The sequence below is a fragment of the Bufo bufo genome, chromosome 4, assembly GCF_905171765.1.
Source record: "Bufo bufo chromosome 4, aBufBuf1.1, whole genome shotgun sequence".
Taxonomy (NCBI): Eukaryota; Metazoa; Chordata; class Amphibia; order Anura; family Bufonidae; genus Bufo; species Bufo bufo.
In genome coordinates, this window is record NC_053392.1 from 225,181,874 (window position 1) to 225,204,760 (window position 22,887).

Genomic DNA, 22,887 nt, shown 5'->3' on the forward strand with positions numbered 1-22,887 from the left:
AATTCAAGGTCTCATACAACTGCATTGCAAAAAAAGTTCTGACCTAAAGGGCTAGAATGAGTTATGCACTTGAGTCACTTGAGCTATATTTATTTGAGACATTTCCATTTCGGGAGTGTTTGTTTAATTTTAATGTGACTGCTAAAGGGTTGTAAGCACACCATACAGTAACCTTCTGAAGGTTGCACCATTTTCTGTACCTTTCTACTCTGATCTCAAGTTTCTGGCTCACCCATTGCCCTAACCCTGGTGAAAGGGAAAGGCGGACATTTATCAAATCAGATATCTCAGTTTTGTGGTCTAAAAAAGTCCGAAGCCACGGCAACTGTGACATTTTCTGGGGCATTTGATTAAATTTGCGATATTTTGTCTTTGCCACTTTTCAAAGTGGTCTATGTTTAAGAGCCAAAAGTGAGATGAGACCTGGATTATGTCACATTTACTATGTACGGTTTTTGCAAAAGTTGCAAAAAAGTTGCAACCTACGCCATTCAACCCCCTGGTGTAATTTTACACTTAAAGATGGAGAGCGGCGCCCGGGGATCTCACTGCACTTACTATTATCCCTGGGCGCCGCTCCGTTCTCCCGCTATGCTATCTTCGGTCACTAAGTTATAGTAGGCAGAGATTTCAGTCACTAAGTTATGGTAGGCGGAGTCTGCCCTTGTTCTGCTGTAGCGCTGGCCAATCACAGCGCAGAGCTCACAGCCTGGGAGAAAAGAACCTCCCAGGCTGTGAGCTCTGCGCTGCGATTGGCCAGCGCTACAGCAGAACAAGGGCAGACTCCGCCTACCATAACTTAGTCTCCGCCTACCATAACTTAGTGACCGAAGATACCGGAGGGCATAGCGGGAGAACGGAGCGGCGCCCAGGGATAATAGTAAGTGCAGTGAGATCCCCGGGCGCCGCTCTCCATGTCTGTATACTTAGTTCACAATGTCAGGATCAGTGAAAGATCCTCTTTAAGGCCCCTTTCACACGAGCGAGTATTCCGCGCGGATGCGATGCGGGAGGTGAACGCATTGCACCCGCACTGAATACCGACCCATTCATTTCTATGGGGCTGTTCACATGAGCGGTGATTTTCACGCATCACTTATGCGTTGCGTGAAAATCGCAGCATGTTCTATATTCTGCGTTTTTCACGCAACGCAGGCCCCATAGAAGTGAATGCACTGGAGTAAAAGTAAAATAGCACTGGAGGGGTTAAAAAAAAATAATTTAACTCACCTTAATCCACTTGCTCGCGTAGCCCGGCATCTCCTTGTGTCTTCTTTGTTGAAGGACCTGGGATGACGTCACTCCGGTCATCACATGGTACGTCACATGATCTTTTACCATGGTGATTCACCATGGTAAAAGATCATGTGACGTACCATGTGATGACCGGAGTGACGTCATCCCAGGTCCTTGAACTATAGTTAATGCTCACCACAGGTCCTATACAGTAAAAGAGACAGACGGAGATGTCGGCTACGCGAGCAAGTGGATTAAGGTGAGTAAAAAGATTTTTTATTTTTTTTTAACCCCTCCAGCGATGTTTTACTATGCATTCTGTATTCAGAATGCTATTATTTTCCCTTATAACCATGTTATAAGGGAAAATAATACTATTTACAGAACACCGATCCCAAGCCCGAACTTCTGTGAAGAAGTTCGGGTTTGGGTACCAAACACGCGCGATTTTTCTCACGCGAGTGCAAAACGCATTACAATGTTTTGCACTCGCGCGGAAAAATCGCGGGTGTTCCCGCAACGCACCCGCACATTTTCCCGCAACGCAGTGTGAAAGAGGCCTAAAGGTATAAACCACATTGCACTCATACCATATATATTATTAAGCTGCACCAGTTCATAAATTTGGTTGCAGGCAGACAAAGCAAAGCCAGGCTTAAAACTGACACAAAAATAAGCTTAAATGATAAATGACCCCCAAAATGTTTTATTTTTGAATGCTGAAGAGAAAAGTAAATGTTTCCTTATCGTTCACTTTTTTTTTCTTTCCCTTTGTTGCAGAGAAGGAAGAGCTGCTCTGATTACCTCCTTCTGTGTGTTCAAATACATGGCGCTTTACAGCATGATCCAGTATATTGGGGTGCTACTACTTTACTGGGTATGATGGCTCACAATTCTATCTCTATAATGTGCACACATTTGGATTTCCATATCTCTCTATGTCTGCTGAAGATCTTACAGTTTAAAGAGAACCTGTCTGTTTTATTCAATACTTGTATGCCCCATAGGATAAAAATTATTCCTAAAAATGTATGAATTTAAAACTGGGTGTTACCATTCACCTTGTCATAAAAGTGTTGAGTTATATACTCTCACTTTCAGCACTGATTGGACAGTGCCAGACTGTAGGGACACTCCACTAACATCCAGTTGCCAATTTATTTATACATTTCTAAGAGGAATAACCAAGGGATGGCATAGCACAGATTTTTAAGAAATGTTGCTCCAGATGTGTTATTTCATAGAGGTGACAGGTCTTCTTTAACTTGTTGGTTCCCCATGGTGTTGATCATCCATGTGTTTTTTAGCTAGTTTTTTTAAGGGCTCATGCACATGGCAAATAAAAGTGCCCAAAGCCTGTAGTCTGTGCATAGAGGCTTATATGGCTTCTGAGTAGAATAATACTCTTCAGGGTACTTTCACACTTGCGTTAAACTTTTCCGGTATTGAGTTCCGTCTTAGGAGCTTAATACCGGAAAAATTGATCAGTTTTATCCTAATGCATCCTGAATGGAGAGTAATCCGTTCAGTATGCATCAGGATGTCTTCAGTTCAGTCACTGTACGGTTTTTGGACAGAGAAAATACCACAGCATGCTGCTCTATTTTCTCTGTCCAAAATTCCGGAACACTTTCCGGAATGCAGGATTCGGCTTTATTTTTCATTGAAATGTATTAATGCAACTGTTCCGGAAAAACGGATCCGGTTTTGCGGTCTGCACATGTGCAGACCTTTAAAAATGTGAAAAAGATGAATACCGGATCCGTTTTCGGATCCGGTATTGCAATGCATTTGTGAGATGGATCCGTCTACAAATGGTATCCGTTTGCAAACATATTGACGGATCTGGCAGGCAGTTCCCACGACGGAACTGCCTGCCGGAATCCAACAACGCAAGTGTGAAAGTACCCTAGTAGTATATAGCTCCATACACAGATGGGGTCATTTATCAAACCGGTGTAAAGTAGAACTGGCTTAGTTGCCCACAGCAACCAATCAGATTCCACCTTTCATTTTTCACAGCTCCTTTGGAAAATGAAAGGTGGAATCTGATTGGTGGCTATGGGCAACTAAGCCAGTTCTACTTTACACCAGTTTGATAAATGACCCCAATACAGTCCAATGCAGCAAGCCACCATTCTTTTTCTGTTAGATCCATATCAAATCCTATAGAAAACTCCTCTGTAAGCTACTGTATGAAATTGGAGGGATGCAGAGGTCTCATGTACTCATGTTTCCCTATTACAGCTATGTAAAAAAAAAAGCTGCTGACAAATTGACAGGACTATATGACCTCCTATTAGGCTCTATGCGGAACATCTCCGCATTCATTTTAGTTCCTATTAACTCCAAAATGAACAATTGTTTTTTGGTCAATGATTTACTAGTGATGAGCGGCAGGGGTTATATTCGAATTCGCAAAATTTCACGAATATTTTGTAGAATAATCATCATATATTCGCGAATTTTGAAAATTCAAGATTATTTTATTGAATGCGAAAAATCAGCAATGTAAAAATTGCGCAATGCAAATTCGTAACGCGAAATACAGGCGTGGGTCACTTTGGCTACATTTTTCAAACTGGTACAAGTTTCCTGAGACTAGAGAAAATGGTTGGCACGGCAGAACATTACAATAGCTTTATATGCAGATAGTCAAGTGCTCCAATATATTTGCGATTGCGCTAATCGGCAGTTATTAGAATATTTTTTCGCACTACGTGCAACTTCACATTTTAGCAGGTCTGACTACAGATTACTGATTGGTGCACTGAGTATTGTTGTGAACTTGACATTGCTTCCTTCTCATTGGCCCACAAGCAAAAAGCAGAGAGAAATCATGTGTTCAGATGGAAAAAAATGCTGAATATTCGATATAACAAATATATAGCACTATATTCTAAATATTTGCGAATTCTTGAAGTGGCGATATTTGCGATAAAAATTCGCTATTCGAATATTCGTGCTCAACACTATGATTTACATCAAGTTACAAACACAAATGCACATCTTTCCATTATACTTTCTCAGTCTAGGCTCCATTCCTGGTTTTGGCAAAGAATCTCTGATCGGGAAACACTGACCAAACACTGGCTAAAGCGCTGACATGTGAACAAGGCCTTAAAGGCTATGGACACCTTTGGGGACATTTTTTTTAATTATTGCATTCTACTCATTTTGGGCTAAAATAAAAATAAAAAAATTGTTGGTATTTAGTAAAAATCTTCTACAGCTTTATCACTGCAACTTTCACTTGCAGACTGTTGCTTCCCCCTGCTCAGTGAATCCATCGGGGAGCTGCTCTGACAGCTCAATCTGTGGCCCTTGTCGCCGAACTCCTGGCAGCTCATAAAACACTCACTATAGCTAAATTCTTATCAACCTCCTAATAATTTAGCTATAACGAGCGTTTATAAGAATGTATAGAAAAGGTCTACAGATTAAGCCTTCAGAAAGCTATAGAGGAAAAACTGTTGAAAATTTTTAATAAAGATAAATTGTAAGAAAAAAAAATATATATTTTGATCCCTAAATGAGTAGAATGTAATGATAAAAAATTGTCCGAAAAGTGCATAGCCTTTAATATCTATAACTGCTTGTAAATTGGTTAATTTACAAAACAATGTATAAATCTGGATGTCAAGCAATTATTTCCTTTAATGACTGTTCGTGAAATGTGTTTTTTTTTCCACTAAACAGCAGCAAAATTCTTATGGAAACTATCAGTTCTTGTTCCAAGACTTGGGTATAACCACTATCATTAGTGTGACAAGTAAGTGAAAGTGTATGTTCGTATGATATATCCATGTGGTAGTATTTCTCCATCATGCTCCATATTCTGTCTTTATATACAAGTGTACATTAGAATAGCCATCATTATGCAAATGGCTCACAGTAACGGTGTTCATACAATATAAATATGTTTTTAAGCTTTTAAAGAGGTTTAGTCTTCACACAATTATTTCAGCATTTTTCAGTGTAAGAAACAGCAAGCATTTCAAGCAGTTTAAAGGGGTTGTCTCATTGCCAGGATGCACCTCAAATGTCTGATAGGTACGGGTCTCACCTCGGGGACCTGCACCTATCTTTAGAACAGGGCCTGCAAAGTGAAGGACGGCGCACTACACATGTGCAGCCGCCCTCCATTCATTCTTATCGGAGAGCTGAAAATAGCTGAGCATTGGCTCGGCTATTTCCATCAGCCCCATAGAAGTGAATGGAGCGGTGGACATGCTTGTGCAGTGCGCTTCCCATTCATTTCAATGGGACTGCTGAAAATAGCTGAACTCGCTGCTTGGCTATTTTCGGCACTCCCATAGGAATGAATGGAGGGCAGCCGCAGATGTGCGATGCACCTTCCTTCCAGGGGTGGATTGGTCATAGACGTTACAGGGAAATTCCCCATTGAGCCAATGCCCATGGGACTGCCTAAGCCCTCCTCATGATCTGTTGCTTCCAGAGTTAATTAACCCCAGGTGGCGTCAAGTATTTGTGTACTTGGCCGGCAACCACAGATGCCCTCCTTATTCCTGAATTCAACTGTATTGCCATCCTGAGGCAACTGGAGTAGCATTATAGAAGGTGGCAGCTGGCATTGGCCACCACAGAAAGACAGCTTCTGAGGAGGTATTTTATGCTGCTGAGGCATTATTTTGTGCTACAACATGGTTTTTGATGCTGCTGGGGTAGTTTATTATGCTGCACCGTGGTGTTTGGCTCTTCTGGGGCAGTATTTTGTGCCTCAATATAGTATTGTTGGCCCACCTACTTGTTTTGGCCCTTCTTTGTCAGTTTGGATCCACCCACAACATGGGGCCACTTTAAGTGCCCAGTCCGCCCCTGCCTCCTTTGCTTTGCGAGCTTCATTGTAAAGATAGATGAGGGTACCAGAGGTGTAGGACCCACGCCTATCAGACATTGGAGGCATGTCCTAGCGATATGCGTCCTGAGGTGAGACAACCCCTTTAATTATTTTTCTTTATATGTATGAATGAAAAAAACACAAAAACATTGTGTGTGAATCTAGCCTTAGAAGGTTCCTCTTGTCCATAAGCTGACCTCAGGGTGTCCTGCTTTTGATACGACCAATAATCAGCTGTAATCTGTGAGGGACTGGGAAACCGAAAGCAAATATTAAATTTTTCTTGTAGCGTCACCACAGGGTAAATGAAGGAGTCTGTCATCATTAAATTCAATGATAAAACCATGTACAATGTAGGGTGAGCTCATCTGAATGTAAAGATACCATTCCCATAGAGATCCTTTGGGAGGTGACTATGCAGGAACATTTCCCTGCTACTCAAGGAGGAGAGGGAGGGCTAGCACAGGAAGCACAAAGTGGCTTTGGCCCTCCCTTGGTGCACTTAACTGCTCATCTGCATATGGATTAAAAGTTTTTCTGTAGAATGAATCAAAGCATCTCTTTAAACTGTAAATTTATATTCAGCTGAGCTAGTCGTCCTACAAGGCATTTCCCAGTGACACGTTGTGGAAGTGCCAGGTCCTCCGGAGTGAATAGTTCATTTTGTAGCCACTCTCTGCTCTGACTAATAGATGAGAATCCTTAATTTGTTAACCGTGCGGCACATTTATTAAGACTGCTGGCCTCTACATAACTTTGGCATATCCACTGCTGATTCTAAATGTAAGACAGCTTCCTTGCTACTTTACACTTAGACCATTTTCTTCACCTAAATCAGGCGTACAAAATGATAATTGAGACGGGCCTGCCAGCCTGGCCCCTTCCCTGCCATGCCCACTTTTTTAGACCTTGCTTGAGCAGGGAAGAAGTTGCAGATTCTGACACAACATGCCGTGAAACATAATCTGCACCAGATATACAGTACAGACCAAAAGTTTGGACACACCTTCTCATTCAAAGAGTTTTCTTTATTTTCATGACTATGAAAATTGTAGATTCACACTGAAGGCATCAAAACTATGAATTAACACATGTGGATTTATATACATAACAAACAAGTGTGAAACAACTGAAAATATGTAATATTCTAGGTTCTTCAAAGTAGCCACCTTTTGCTTTGATTACTGCTTTGCACACTCTTGGCATTCTCTTGATGAGCTTCAAGAGGTAGTCCCCTGAAATGGTTTTCACTTCACAGGTGTGCCCTGTCAGGTTTAATAAGTGGGATTTCTTGCCTTATAAATGGGTTTGGGACCATCAGTGGCGTTGAGGAGAAGTCAGGTGGATACACAGCTGATAGTCCTACTGAATAGACTGTTAGAATTTGTATTATGGCAAGAAAAAAGCAGCTAAGTAAAGAAAAACGAGTGGCCATCATTACTTTAAGAAATGAAGGTCAGTCAGTCAGCCGAAAAATTGGGAAAACTTTGAAAGTAAGGGCTGTTTGACCATGAAGGAGAGTGATGGGGTGCTGCGCCAGATGACCTGGCCTCCACAGTCACCGGACCTGAACCCAATCGAGATGGTTTGGGGTGAGCTGGACCACAGAGTGAAGGCAAAAGGGCCAACAAGTGCTAAGCATCTCTGGGAACTCCTTCAAGACTGTTGGAAGACCATTTCAGGGGACTACCTCTTGAAGCTCATCAAGAGAATGCCAAGAGTGTGCAAAGCAGTATTCAAAGCAAAAGGTGGCTACTTTGAAGAACCTATAATATGACATATTTTCAGTTGTTTCACACTTGTTTGTTATGTATATAATTCCACATGTGTTAATTCATAGTTTTGATGCCTTCATAGTCATGCAAATAAAGAAAACTCTTTGAATGAGAAGGTGTGTTCAAACTTTTGGTCTGTACTGTATACGCCACAAAAGTGGTGAAAATCTGTTCGTAAATGACCCCCTATATCTTTTAAGTGCACCCTAAAAAAGCATTTGAGAATCTGTTTGTAAACTAGACCGCCTCTTAATGTTACACATGTTAATGTTACACTTGACATTTCTTTTTTTTTTTTGCTTCAGTGAGCTTGAATCATGCCTATCCAAAGCTTGCCCCTTATAGACCACCAGCACAACTGACCTCTCCTCCTCTGTTACTCTCTGTATTGTTAAACATTATCCTCAGTCTCATCTTACAAATAAGTGGCTTTCTGATTGTGCAAAAACAGATCTGGTACAATTCAACTGACATCTATAGGTAAGAAAAAGACCCCACTCTCAAGGTGACATCTAAGAAATGTATTCTAGTAATGAGCGGATGCTTTCATTCAACCCTCACAAATGTGATTTCATGGCTTGTTTATATAACCAGTTGGAAGAACACTTTGACCGGTTATCACTAATGCGTTTTATGTAAAGGACCGCGCTACTTCACTCTCCATCAAGGGATAGCCTCTCCCAGTAGGATTATTTTGCACTTTCCAAATGTAGTGACATACAAATCTTCACATTCGCTTTTACCCTCCAGGTAGATGGTATAACCTTCAAAATGGACGTGTGCAATAGTGAAGTACCGCCACAAGAGGTTAAAATGTACAATTTATTATACTCACACGCAACGTTATTTAAAATGCCTTAAAAAAATCGCTAGATAGCCTTATGTTCATACCCGACCCGGGTTTCACTTGACGCTTCGTCTGGGGCGAACATACTACTGAGTTCTGGGCTGTCTAATAAATCAATGGAACTCCGCCCTTTCTCTCAACAGGTGGACAGCATTAAAAAATCACTTAAAAAATATTTGTTTTGCAAACTTGTATCAAATTAGTAATATCCACACAATGTCACATTAAAAATCGCATGCCACTGGTTCGCTATTAAAATCAATAAATATCATATCAAAACCTTTCTATGTAAGCGGACCAGCTTTCATTCAAAATCCCTCAACCATCACGTGTCCACTATAGTTCCTCCACTTTCATTCACAAGATACGGGACCTAGTCACATAGTCCCTACCCACCAATTGGAGGTCTTTTTAACATAACTAGCTACAGGATATTCTACCCCATATGTCGCAACCATCTGTAAATACTATACCAGGCATGGCTTGAGGTCAAATTCTACGTTTAAACCGCCTGGCTGCAGGGTGGCCAGCTTGTATATCCACTCAACCTTGCGTTTGTTAATTCTAGCAACCTGGTCACCACCCCACCAGTATGGTTTAACCAGTTCTATGCCCATGAACTTCAAACCCGTGGGATTTATTTGATGCGTCTTTTTAAAATGTAGTGAAACACTGTGGGTTTCAAGACCCTTTTTGATGTTCCTTATGTGTTCCTGAATTCTTATTTTTAATTTGCGGGTGGTGCGCCCGACATACTGCAGCCCACAAGGGCATTCTAACAAGTAAATAACACCTTCTTTTTCACAGGGGATTTCACCATTAATTTTGTGGCGATTACCTTTAACTGTCGATTTAAATGTCTGTGCTCACCGCTCCCTATCCGTCATGCCTCTGTTTTTGCATGGCAGGCAAAAGCCGCACCATATGAATTGTGGCTTATGTTTCTTCCCCTTTTTCTCCTGTACAGCACTATGAACTAGATGGTTGCGCATATTGGGGGCTCTCTTGTAAATGATATACAGTTGTTTGGGTATTATACTTCCCAAAATGGGATAATTTTTCAAAATCGACCAATTCTTGCAAATGGCATTTTTTATAACTCCAGCTCCTATAGTATACTGAGTTATAAATGAGAAGCTAAAATCCTTCTTTCTTCAAAACCGCTCTTTCTTTCTTGCCCGACCTTCTGTCATTATCTCCCTGTTTCTTGCTCTCATTCAAATCTTCAATATTATGCCCCTTCTCTACAAAGCGATCTTGGATAATTTGGCTCTGTTCTTCATAGATAACATCTTCCGTACAATTCCGGCTGATTCTAGTAAGCTGCCCCTTAGGTATTTTTTTTAATCCAAGGGGCATGATGACAGCTAGAGGTATCAATATACCCATTGACGTCTGTTTAAAAAAAAAAATGTTTTTAATTGGTCATGTTCGACATAAATGGTATGATCAAGGAAGTCAATGGAGATATTGCTGATGGTGCCTGTAGATTTAATATTCCAGTTGTTTCTGTTTAATGTGTCTATAAGGACTTCCAATCCCTGTTTCTCTCCCTCCCAAAACAGCAGGCAGTCATCTATGTATCTTCTCCAGACAACTAGTGTGCCACCTAAAATTAACTTAGACAAAATAGGTTTGATAAATTCTTCCTCCCACAGATTCATTAAAATATTAGCGGAACTGGGGACGAATTTCGCCCCCATCGCCGTCCCAGTCTGCTGTAAATAATACTGTCCCTTACACCAGAAGAAGTTATGCTTCAAACAGAACTCCACACTGTCTAGGATAAATTGTCCCTGTTGTTCTGGCATCAACTCATCCTTATCCAATGCAGCTTTAACCGCTCTCAATCCAACAGTGGACGGGATGCTGGTATACAGCGATGTAACGTCCAGTCGCTAGCCAAAATTCGCTGACCTCTTTGATATTACCAAAATTCTTGATAATATCAATCACACTCCCCGTATCCCGAAGATACGAGGGCGCACTGACCACATATTTCTGTAGAAAGAAATCAGCATATTGTGACAACCTGCTGTTCAGCGAATCGATCCCCGAAATTATAGGTCTCCCCGGGGGATTTATCAAATCCTTGAGAATTTTTGGAAGTTGATATATGACTGGGACTACTGGGGACTTAATCATGAGATAGTCTAATTCTCTTTTAATCAAGATTTTTTTTGTCAAAGCCTGACTGTGGTTTTACTTCCATATTTTCCAGTTCTTTTATCAAACCCCTCTTAAAAGCCCCCACACACTCATTCTCTTTAATTTTAGGGAAAAAAAAAGATTTTACCCTTAATTTTGTATGGATTACTTCTTTTTCCAATACTTCACTATTTGGTAAGGGAACTTCACTCTTGTCAACTATCTCATTTTTAAGAGATGCGTTTTGTGTATTAATACAATATTTAGCAATTTTGAGTTTTCTAATGTATTTGTGAATGTCTAAATTTAATGGGCATAGCGGTCGGTGCAAAATTCAACCCCTTTCTCAGAACTCTTTTTTCGGGCTCGGTCAGGGTATGTAAGCTCAGGTTAAATATCCCCATTACTTTTTGGCTACTGGATTTTCGCTTCCCATTCCCTCTTCTTTTTTGGGGGGTTGCTTTGCCCAGCTCTCTGGACTGTTCCTCCTCCATTTTTTTTTCATTTGCATCCCTTTTATGGCTTCCCTAGGTTCCTGATAATCATATTGTGAATGGTATCTTTGCTGGTTCCAAGAATGTTGGTTCCCGTGTGGTTCCCAGGCTCTTCCATACAACAGGGACAATTTATCCTAGACAGTGTAGAGTTCTGTTTGAAGCATAACTTCTTCTGGTTTAAGGGACAGTATTATTTACAGCAGACTGGGACGGCAATGGGGGCGAAATTCGCCCCCCAGTTATGCTAATATTTTAATGAATCTGCGGGAGGAAAAATTTATCAAACCTTTTTTGTCTAAGTTAATTTCAGGTGGCACACAGAATTCAGGAACATATAAGGAACATCAAAAAGGGTCTTGAAACCCACAGTGTTTCACTACATTTTAAAAAGACGCATCAAAAAAATCCCAAGGGTTTGAAATTCATGGGCATAGAACTGGTTAAACCATACTGGCGGGGTGGTGACCAGATTGCTAGAATTAACAAACGCGATGTTGAGTGGATATGTAAGCTGGCCACCCTGCAGCCAGGCGGTTTAAACGTAGAATTTGACCTCAAGCCATGCCTGGTATAGTATTTACAGATGGTTGCGACATATGGGGTAGAATATTCCATCTTCTCTTTTCTGTAGTTAGTTATGTTAAAAAGACCTCCAATTGGTGGGTAGGGACCATGTGACTAGGTCCCGTATCTTGTGAATGAAAGTGGAGGAACTATAGTGGACACGTGATGGTTGAAGGATTTTGAATGAAAGCTGGTCCGCTTACATAGAAAGGTTTTGAAATGATATTTATTGGTTTTAATAGCGAACCAGTGGTATGTGTTTTTTAATGTGACATTGTGTGGATATTACTAATTTGATACAAGTTTGTAAAACAAATATGCGATTATTTTTTAAGTGATTTTTTAATGCTGTCAACCTGTTGAGAGAAAGGGCGGAGTTCCATTGATTTATTAGATAGCCCAGAACTCAGTAATTCGTTCGACCCAGATGAAGCGTCAAGTGAAACCCGGGTCGGGTATGAACATAAGGCTATCTAGCGATTTATATATATTTTTTTTAAGGCATTTTAAACAACCTTGCTTGTGAGTATAATAAATTGTACATTTTAACCTCTTGTGGCGGTACTTCACAAGGCTGATGAATGGGTAGAAACGTTGGTAGGAAAGTCAGTCCGGCTGATCTTTGGCCTGTCTAAGCACCCCACCGATCAGCCAGCAAATGAGAGCTCATTTGTGGGTTCATCAGATCTTTCATGTGAGCATACAGATGCTCGCTGGGCACATCTCCCCATGTAAACATGGCAGTTGTTGCTGACATAATGTAAGGAGTAAGGGGGCAACTGATTTCAGTAATGATCATTCATGTAGTTTTGATCAACCCATTTAGCCCCTTCCTGACTGCCTCATGTAAATTTACGCCGGCCGTCGGGTATCTAAAAATGGTGCCTGCTCCCAAGCGCAGCTAGTTACATAGCCGCCGGGTGCCTGCTGTTTTAAACATTTAACCACGGCACCTGGGAGGTTACAAACCATGAGCATGCACCCCTGGCCATGCACTAGCTCCCCCTAGTGAGGATATGAGGAACTTGATAGTGTGTGCGGCAGCTTCTGTCCTCCTGACTGACAAGAGGCTGTTGCACATTAGTTCCCATGGAGAGCCTGCCTGTGGCAGGTAACGGGTCAGTTTTACAGAATAGGAAACACTGTAAAAACAAAACCCATAAAACTGTGGCGGAATTTTTTATTTTTTTTTGTAATTCCACCCAGCGGAAAAATGGAAAATCACTGATGGACTTCTTTAATTGTTTATCACCACTTGTTGGGGGCCTTTTAGTGTTGGCTTGCAGTGGGTCATAAGTCTCTTTCAGATGTCTGGCATGTCTTTCTGAAAATTATTATTATTTTTTTTTTAATTTACAAATGGTTATAACTATTTCCACAGATCTATTTTGCAGTGAATGTATTTTTTCTCATTTGTATCACAGTGCCTGCAGCCCAGCTAATGGGAGTTACTTAAATGAGACGACTAGGAATGATTATATACTGCAGCCACAGGACCCAGCTGTGAAGGCTGAATACCAGAGCTACGAAAACACGTCCGTTTGGTTGTTGGCAACTTTAAACTGTTTAATTGTCGCTTTTGTATTCTCAAAAGGGCAACCGTTCAGACAACCCTTTTATACCAATTGTAAGTAAGAGTTGGTGAAGCTGACATATAGAGTTGTTATACTGTGACAGTGAGACGGTATTTACTATAATGTGCAACGGTGTATACATACCTGTATATTGACATTGATCAGACCTGTGGATATTTTCGGCAAAAACGATACTTCCGGGCGTGAGTGTCAAATAAGTCTTGACACCTTGATTGTAATCGCTCATCACAACACTGGATTTGAGCACACAGCAGTATTCTGGTATTTGTAAGGCTACTTTCACACTAGCGTTAATATTTTCCGGTATAGAGATCCATCATAGGGTCTCAATACCGGAAAAAACGCTTCCGTTTTGTCCCCATTCATTGTCAATAGGGACAAAACGTAACTGAACAGAACGGAATGCTCCAAAATGCATTCTGTTTCGTTATCATACCGGAGAGAAAACCGCAGCATACTGCGGTTTGCTTTCCGTCCTGACACAATCTAACACAATAGAAAACTGATCTGTCCCCATAGACTTTCAATGGAGTTCATGACGGATCCGTCTTGGCAATGTTAAAGATAATACAACTGGATCCGTTCATAACGGATGCAGATGGTTGTATTATCAGTAAAGGAAGCAAAAATGCTAGTGTGAAAGTAGCCTAAGCCAAAATCAGGAGTTCGTGGAAAGCACATAAGAGGTGCAGAAACTGCAGATCTTTCCATTGTATGTTATATGCTTAAGGGGTTATCCCATGATTAATGTAAAAAATTGAAATCAGACATCATATAGTACATGACAACAAATATAGTAAACCAGAATTGCGTCAGAAAGATGCAGGTCTGCAAGTAAATCAGACGCCATCCATCTATGGTCCGATTAAAAACTCATCCGTGTTCACTATTCGGAAGAGGGACAAACTTCCTATTCTGAATGGAGCCAAATGTGGTCAAAGTTGAATTTTGAGTCCTTGCCTGCAATTAATGCATTTGATAGATCAATTATTTTGTATTTATTTTTTTTCTTTTAGATCTGTTTGTCATTGTGATTCTAGTTCAGGTCGTCGTGTGCCTTTTTCTACTATTTGCAAATATTTCTAATTTATATATTGCTATGGAGGTAAGTATTAAATTATTTCTATAGAATACAATATTTCACTATTTTTTTTTTTATGAATTCTGATTTGACTGTTAATTGCTGGCTTACTGCTAAGTGTGTCAGTGACACCTGCAGTTACACTTTCTTTAGCTGCTTACAATTTATAATAATCTATTTGTAATGAATGGAATGTTTTTTTTCTTTTTTTCTTGTAGCTTGTATGTACCCCCCTCCTGTGGAGAGGTTGTATAATAATTATGCTGCTGATTGTATTAGCACTTTCATATTTTTCTGAGGTAAGTAGAAAGCTAAGCCAACTGTGAAATGTCAGAATTGGAAAGTTTAATATGTTCATATGGTTTGTAAATTTTTAAAAGGCAAAGCTGCGAATACATACGTCAGGAGAGCCAACAGGTCGTCTTTTAACCCCTTTATGCTGCAATGATTCTCCGTTTTTGTTTTTTACTCCATGCCTTCCCGGAGCTATGATTTTTTTTTTTTCCCACTCATATTGTCGTATGAGGAATTTCTTTTTACGATAAAAGTTGTATTTTCTAATGGCACCATTTAATATTAACATACAGTGTAGTGGGAAGCTGGATAAAAATTCCATTTGGGTGGAATGGAAAAAAATAAAAAACGAAATTCTGCAATAGTTTTATGGCATTACCTAATGTGGTAAAACTGACCTGCTAACTTAATTCCCTGGCTCAGTACAATTACAGAAATACCACATTTTTATAACTTTCCTTGTGGTGTAATACTAAATACTAATAATAAATACAAAAAAATAAAAGCTTTAAAAAAATTTTTTTTTTCTTTCCAAAACCAAATTCTGACCCCCATAACTTTTTTTAAATTTATGTATACATAGCTGTATGACAGCTAATTTTTTTCGAGGTGATCTGTAGTTTTTATTGATACCATTTTGGAGTGTGTATGACTTTTTGGTCACTTTTTATTTCATGTTTTCGGAGGTGAAGAGACCATTTTTTCCCCCGTTACGCTGCTCAACAGGTGATCATCTGATCACTTCACCCATTGGCTGTAATGATTTAACAAGGCTCCTTAGGAACTTACCTATGACAGGCCTCTAAGACTTCAGAAGACTTGGGGCTGCCATAGCAACAGAATGGCTCCCTCGTTCTTGGTGTGGGGGAGCAGTTCAGTCTTCAGCAGCAGTCCTGAAAAATAACAGCCCAGATTCTTTGGTTGCAATTGACCATGGTATCTGAGGGATTGAAAGTCTCTGAGACAGAATTTTACATCAGAATTGTGGTGAAATTTCAGCACACAACTGCATATTAGGCCAAGCTGCCTTTCATATGAAGCCACACCATCCTGCTAGACCCAGTCCAGTTTTTGAGACGGTTTAAAAATATTAGCGAAACTTATTTGTTCCAAATTCTGCCAACATTGCTCCACTTTTTAGACAGATTCCAGGCACAGACACAATAGTACATCTGGGCCAATATTGTGTCAGTTTATGAATTCAGGAAACATGGGGGCACATTTATTAAGGCCTTAATAAGCCCCTGCACTGGCGGTGGTTCACCAAAGTTATGTAGAGGAGTTGGCCTCCAGCTAACCGTGGCATATCCACCGACAATTCTAAATGTACGACCGCTTCCTTGCTGTCTTACAGTTAGACCATTTTCTATGCCTAAAACCGTCATAGAAAATGATGAATGAGACGGACCTGTCAGCCTATCCTCTTCCCAGTCCATGCCAAGCCCCATTTTTTAGACCTGGCATGATCAAGGGAAGAAGTCTCCGATTCTGCTGCAACATGGCGTGCGACAGAATCTGCACCAGATATATACCACAAAAGGGGTGTATATCTGTTCATAAATGACCCCAGATTTTTTTTTTTCCAGAGCAATCACCATTTGTCCATTGTATGTATCTAGTATTGCAGTTCAGTCACATTAACTTAACTGGAGCTGGCCTACAATACCAGAGGCAGTCCTTATGCAAAAGTAATCCTGTTTCTAGAAAAAGATGCCCCTATTTCTAATGTCATAACAATAGCACAGTCAATGAAATAAAACATTTGTACTTTTCTAGGAAATAATAATTGAAAACAGAAAAGTCTGGAACTTGCTGAAACATCTAACCAACTATAGATCGAAGAGTCCATATAAGAAGCTACAACACTCATTGTCAAAAGACTCTGAATGGCCTCCACTCAGCTCTAAAGAAGTAGCAATGACTACGGACAAAGCACTAAGAAGTGAATTGGGAGATTATGTGAATCCAAGTTTTCAGAACAATGAGGACCTATGACAGGTTGAACTAGCAAGCAGTTTAATGGCCTTACTTTATTGAACTCAGGTGTATGTTTTTAAGAATCAAAGTGTTTCCCTGTAGAAGATTTTTTTTTAATGTATTTTAAAGAAGTCCCTGTAGACTGGGTTTATTGCAGTAGTGTACTGTGTGACCAATAAACTTGAGCGAATTGAAGTATCGGAAGTGGAATTTTTTTTTTATTGCAAAGCCGAATTTCCTCGTGCTTCATGGTAACAAATCTATTTTTCCTGAAATGGCAGTAAAAACAAAACAAAAACATTCGTTTGCGTGCAAAGAGGCTGTCAAGATGACCATCTTGATTGAAGACACTGTGCGAAATTTCACGTGGGGTGACGTGTGTGTCATTGCGCTGTTGGGGCGCAGTGACATCATCAGTGATTAAGTCACTGCACCCGGCCAGCGCACTAGCATGGTGACATCATACGTTACCCTGTGCAAGATTTTGCGCAGTTTCTGCAATCACGATGGCCGCAATGACCTCTTCGTGTGCAAATGGATGAGGTGAGTATGTATGTATTTTTTTTTTTATCGCCATTTCAGAAACAATAGATTTGTTACTATGAAGCACAAGGAAATTCGGCTTCACGGCAAATCAAAGTTTTCCTGAAATTCGGATTGAAGTCAATTTGTTTGGCTTCGATTCACTCAACACTAATTACACCCACTGGAGATGCTATGGCATAACATTCTAAAACCATAGACATTTACATCGAGTTACCACCCCTCATCCCACTTTGCAGCTAAAACGACTTCCACTCTTCTGAGATGGCTTTCTACACGGGGTTAGGTCTGCTGTTGCACAAGAGGACCTGGCTCTCAGTCTCTACTTCATCCCTAAAGCTGTTTGAGGTTGAGGTCAGGGCTCTGTGCAGGCCAGTCAAGTTCTTCCTCACCAAACTCAATTAGCCATGCCTTTATGGGTTTTGGACAGATAATACTATGGTTCGTTTTTCAGGGGTTGGCCTAGGCCCCTTATTTCCATTCCTGTGAATGGAAATATTAATTCTTCAGCATACCAACATTTTTTGGACAATTGTAAGCGTCCAACTTTGTGGAGCAGTTTGGGGAAGGCCCTTTATTACTTCTTCCAGTACCTCCATTTGTGTATAAACACCAGCAGAAATTTGCACCCAAAAAACGATAATTTGGCACTGTTATTTTAACTTTAAATAGCAGTGCAGTGTGCTGGGGCACAGTTATGCTTAGATAGTGCAGCTATGCTGGACCACAAAGTTAGAAACATGGAATTGTCCAAAATGTCTTGGTATGCTGAAGCATTAAAGGGGTTTCACCATCATAGACAAGGGGCATGTTGCTAGGATATGCCTCCATTGTCTGACCTGTGCGGGTTCTACCTCTGGGACCCACACCTACACAGAGAACGGAGTGGGAAAAGTAGTGGAAGGCACACTGCACATGCGCAGCCGCCCTCAATTCATTTCTATGGGGCCGCAGAAAATAGCCGAGCACTGGCTCAGCTATTTCCGATGGCCCCATAGAAATGAATGGGAACGAGGGCCTCGCATGCACAGTGCGCTCCCATTCACTTGTATGGCAGCAGCGGGGTGTAGCGCTTGGTGGTGGCCGGACCCTGTGACACCCGGGGTCCTCCAGCCTTAACTCTTCCTTTTCCGTTCTCGTTGTAGGTGCGGGTCCCAGGGGTGGGACTCGCACCTACTGTATCAGACAATGGGGGCATATCCTAGCGATATGCCCCCATTGTCTCTGATGGGAATACCCCTTTAAGGTTTCCATTTAGTGGAACTAAGGAGCTTAGGCCAACTCCTGAAAAACAACCCCATAGCATTATCCCTCTGCTACCAAACTTTACAGACGGTACAATGCAGTTGGGCAGGTAATGCTCTCCTGGCACTCACCAAACCCAGACTCCATCAAACTGCCAGATAGACGCATGAATCGTCACTCCACAGAATATTGCTGGTATACTTTACATCACTCCATCCAAAGCTTGCCATTGTGCTTGATGCTCTCAGAAGACCGTTTACGTGCTGATGTTAAGGTATGGAACTCAGTTATTGGCAGAGCATTGGCAACTTTTATGAACTATTTATCTCAGTACTCTGTGACCCTGGTCTGTAACTTTATGTGGTCTGCAACCTTGTGGCTGAGTTGCTTTGGTTCCTAAACACCTTCACTTTGCGATACCACTCACAGTTGATCACAGAATATCTAGATGGGAAGACATTTCATGAACTGTCCTATTGCATTGGCGGCTCTCTATTACAGTACTATGCTCAAATTCAGCAAGCTCTTTAGGATGAGCTGTTCTTTCACAATTGTACGTAAAGACAAACTGCATGGTTAGGGGTTAGATTTTATACTGTGGCAATAGGACTGAATGAAACACTTAAATTCCATGATTAAGAGATGTGTGCCAATAGTCTATATTGTGGATTTTTTTTTTGTAAAACATCATGGTGTTCTTTTAGGCCACATGAGGTTTTGTTTTTAATTGCATTTGATAGTTCCTTTATTTAGTTTATTTTTGTTTATATGCAATATGTGTAGATTATTTATATATGTGCTTTTTAATATTGACTTCTAGAAAATGTATCCTATTGATGTAAATTTAGAAATGTACCTTTTTAAAAAGTGATACCGTTTACATGGAAAGGTATACAACATGACCTTTCAAAAATACGGATGAAATGTGACACACAATATGCCAAATACTGGCTGCCATTATCTCCGCCTATTTCTTAAGACAGGATTTATATATTGCGGTATTGTGTATTGCAGTACAACCACATACATGTACCACAATTTTGTGCTGTGGTTTTTGCCCATGTTTTTATTTTTTCATGTTTCATTTGTACATAACTGCAGCAAACTCCATGTAGCTTTGCTGCAGTGTATAAACCTAGCCTACAAATGACCCCTATTGTGTGCCTGTCCTTTCATGTACTTGAATAATAACAAATGCATAAAGCAATTATCAACTACGTTAATAGTGGCTTAACTAGAGTGCTCTGGCACAAACTTTGCACTGGGCTCCCCCATGCCTTATACCCAAAAATATTAAATGGGTTATCTAGAAAAAGATATTCTTGACTTATTCTGAGGATAGGTCATCAATATCGGATCTGCAGGGTTGCGACACCTGAGACCCCCGGTAATCAGCCGTTAGAAGAGGCCTTGAGCGCTGCAGCCTCTTCCTAGGCAGCAGCTCATCACTGTACATCAGCCACATGGCCTAGTTGCAGCTTAGCCCCATTCAAGTCAATGGGGCTGAGCTGCAATACCAAGCACTGCCACTATATGATGTACGGCGCTGGATAAGTCATCATTATAATTTCTTTGATAACCCCTTTAAACCCACTTTTGCATTTCGCAGCAGATTTATTGCAGATTCCTCCTATGCATTGAAAGAGTAAATTCAGTGGTGAAAATCTGCTCTGCAACATACTGAATTGAAAATCTACAGTGCACTCCTATTTCCATGTGGAGTTCTTCTGTTACATGTGGTACACGTGGATAGGGTTTTAAAAACAATATGTACAGTACATATATGAAACTGTACATTGGTGCACATGTCTAATCATGACCTGTGAATTCATGCCCCCCACTTTCTGAAATCTAAATGACTATGCTGAATTCATGCTCCCCTTACCCTGTTGACCAAATCCGTTGATTTTAGAAAAATCTCTCCTGTGCTGTTAAGGGTATCTAAACCTTCACACAGAGCGTTCTCAGAGCGTTCTTCAGCTTGCATTGGCTCTGCAGCATGCAATGTATGGATCATATATACTTTCTGTGGATCTATACTCCGCAATGCAAGCTGAAGGGGCCGATCTCTCTGAGAAGCACTGCTGCACCTTCTGTGGCTTGCGTGAAGCTTTAGATACCCTTTATGTGTGCCCAGTACCTAACAGCCAGCAACCACCATTCTATAACCTATATTCAGGCACTGGTTCCTACTATGCCAGCCCCTTAAAGGCCTTATGCCTATCCCATGCATGCTTGAACTCCTTCACTGTATTTGCTGCTACCACTTCTGCAGGAAGGCTATTCCATGCATCCACTACTCTCTCAGTAAAATAGAAACATAGAATATGTCGGCAGATACTTCAGCAAATGGCATTTATTGTGTAGAGAACATTAATACAAGGCATTAATGTATTGTGATTGTCCATATTGCCTCCTTTGCTGGCTTCATTCATTTTTTCATCACATTATACATTTCTCACTTCCATGATTGACCGGAATCCATCAGTGGTGGACATGAAAGCATCAGCCTCTCTTGTGGCCAGGAGCGCGGGAGTGCACATAGGATGGCGCTTTTTCCCATAGTGTGCAAGCACGTCTAATGCACTGGAAAAATGAATTAAGCCAACAAAGGAGGCAATATGGACAATCACAATACATTAGTAAGTGCTTTAAAGGGTTTCTGTCACCTGAAAAATGGGTATTAAGCTGGCTGACATTAGCGATATGCTAATGTCAGCTGAACAGAACTATATTAGTGCCATCTCACTGCCTAAAGCCTTTATTGAGAAAAACAAACTTTTATAATATGCTAATTAGCCTCTAGGACCAGGGGGGGCGTTGCACCTGCTCCTAGAGGCTCCGTTTGCCCTCCTCTTTATACGCCCTTCTTCTCTTGATTGACAGGACCAGGGCAGCGCTGCTCTCCTCCCGCTGGCTGAGTAAATCTCTCTCAGTATTCGGCGCAGGCGCAGTGAGGAAGCCCGCAGCCTCCGAGCGTCCTTCCCTCACTGCGCCGAATACTGAACTGCAGACAGGGCTGGCGGGAGGAGAGCAGCGCTGCCCTGGTCCTGTCAATCAAGAGAAGAAGGGCGTGAAAAGAGGAGGGCAAACTGAGCCTCTAAGAGCAGGGGCAACTCCCCCCCTGCTCCTAGAGGCTAATTAGCATATTATAAAAGTTCATTTTTCTCAATAAAGGCTTTAGGCAGCGAGATGGCACTAATATAGTTATGTTCAGCTGACATTAGCACATCGCTAATGTCAGCCAGCTTAATACCCATTTTTCAGGTGACAGAAACCCTTTAACTTCTTCTATATGATAAATGCCATTTGCTGGTGAGATAAGCCCTTTAAGCCAGCTATCAATGATCATGCAGACATCAGCTTGACATCCCTATTAGGCCTCTTGCACATGAATGTTTTTTTTTCCGTTCCGTTTTTTGCGTTCCGTATACAGATCCATTCATTTCAATGGATCTGCAAAAAAAACGGAAGGTACTCCGTATGCCTTCCGTTTCCATATTTCCGTATTTCCGTTCCGTTCAAAGATAGAACATGTCCTATTATTGTCCGCATAACAGACAAGGATAGTACTGTTCTATCAGGGGCCAGCTGTTCTGTTCCGCAAAAAACGGAATGCACACGGACGTCATCCGTATTTTTGCGGATCAGTTTTTTGTGGACCGCAAAATACTGAAAAAGCCATACAGTCGTGTGCAAGAGGCCTTATAGTGGATGCGTTTTCTGTGCAGCATCTGTGCCTAGTTACTTAATTACTGTACATGGCAGCCCCACTAATGTGAAAGAACATGCTGCTTGGCATTGACTATAGAGTGTGTGTTTTTGTTTTTTAACTTCTGCTGGAGGTGACGAGATGCATGTATTCAAATGGTGCAAGGTGTTGTTCAAAGTAACAGGTAAGCTTATGCCTCATTCACACATCGGTGATTTCCCTAAGTGATTTGAGGCCAAAACCAGGTATGGCTTTTAACACAAAACAGGTGCAGGTCTTTCCCTTATACCTTATGTCTGTGGAGGCTCCAACCCTGGTTTTGGCTCACAATCACTGATGGAAATCACTGACCAAAACACTGATGTGTGAATGAGGCTTTAGTCAAAAAAGCATCTCATGACCTGGTATGGGCAACATCCTATATCATTGTACAATCTTATACATGACCTTTAATTCTAAGGGCATACTGTATGTTTGTTTTATTTTTCCATCACTCAGTTAAGGTGGTCGTC

General features: G+C 41.0%; 1 protein-coding gene across 1 annotated transcript in view; it reads left to right on the plus strand.

The window, feature by feature from the left end:
- LOC120997961 (probable cation-transporting ATPase 13A4) overlaps positions 1–17,070 on the plus strand; it is a 196,187-nt gene extending 179,117 nt beyond the window's left edge. The window contains exons 25-31 of the mRNA XM_040428343.1: positions 2,017–2,113; positions 4,936–5,008; positions 8,178–8,352; positions 13,353–13,555; positions 14,540–14,628; positions 14,823–14,903; positions 16,675–17,070. Coding sequence (XP_040284277.1) covers positions 2,017–2,113; positions 4,936–5,008; positions 8,178–8,352; positions 13,353–13,555; positions 14,540–14,628; positions 14,823–14,903; positions 16,675–16,893 — 937 coding nt within the window. The 3' untranslated portion in view covers positions 16,894–17,070. The remainder of the gene's footprint in view (positions 1–2,016; positions 2,114–4,935; positions 5,009–8,177; positions 8,353–13,352; positions 13,556–14,539; positions 14,629–14,822; positions 14,904–16,674) is intronic.
- The last annotated feature ends 5,817 nt before the right edge of the window (positions 17,071–22,887 follow it).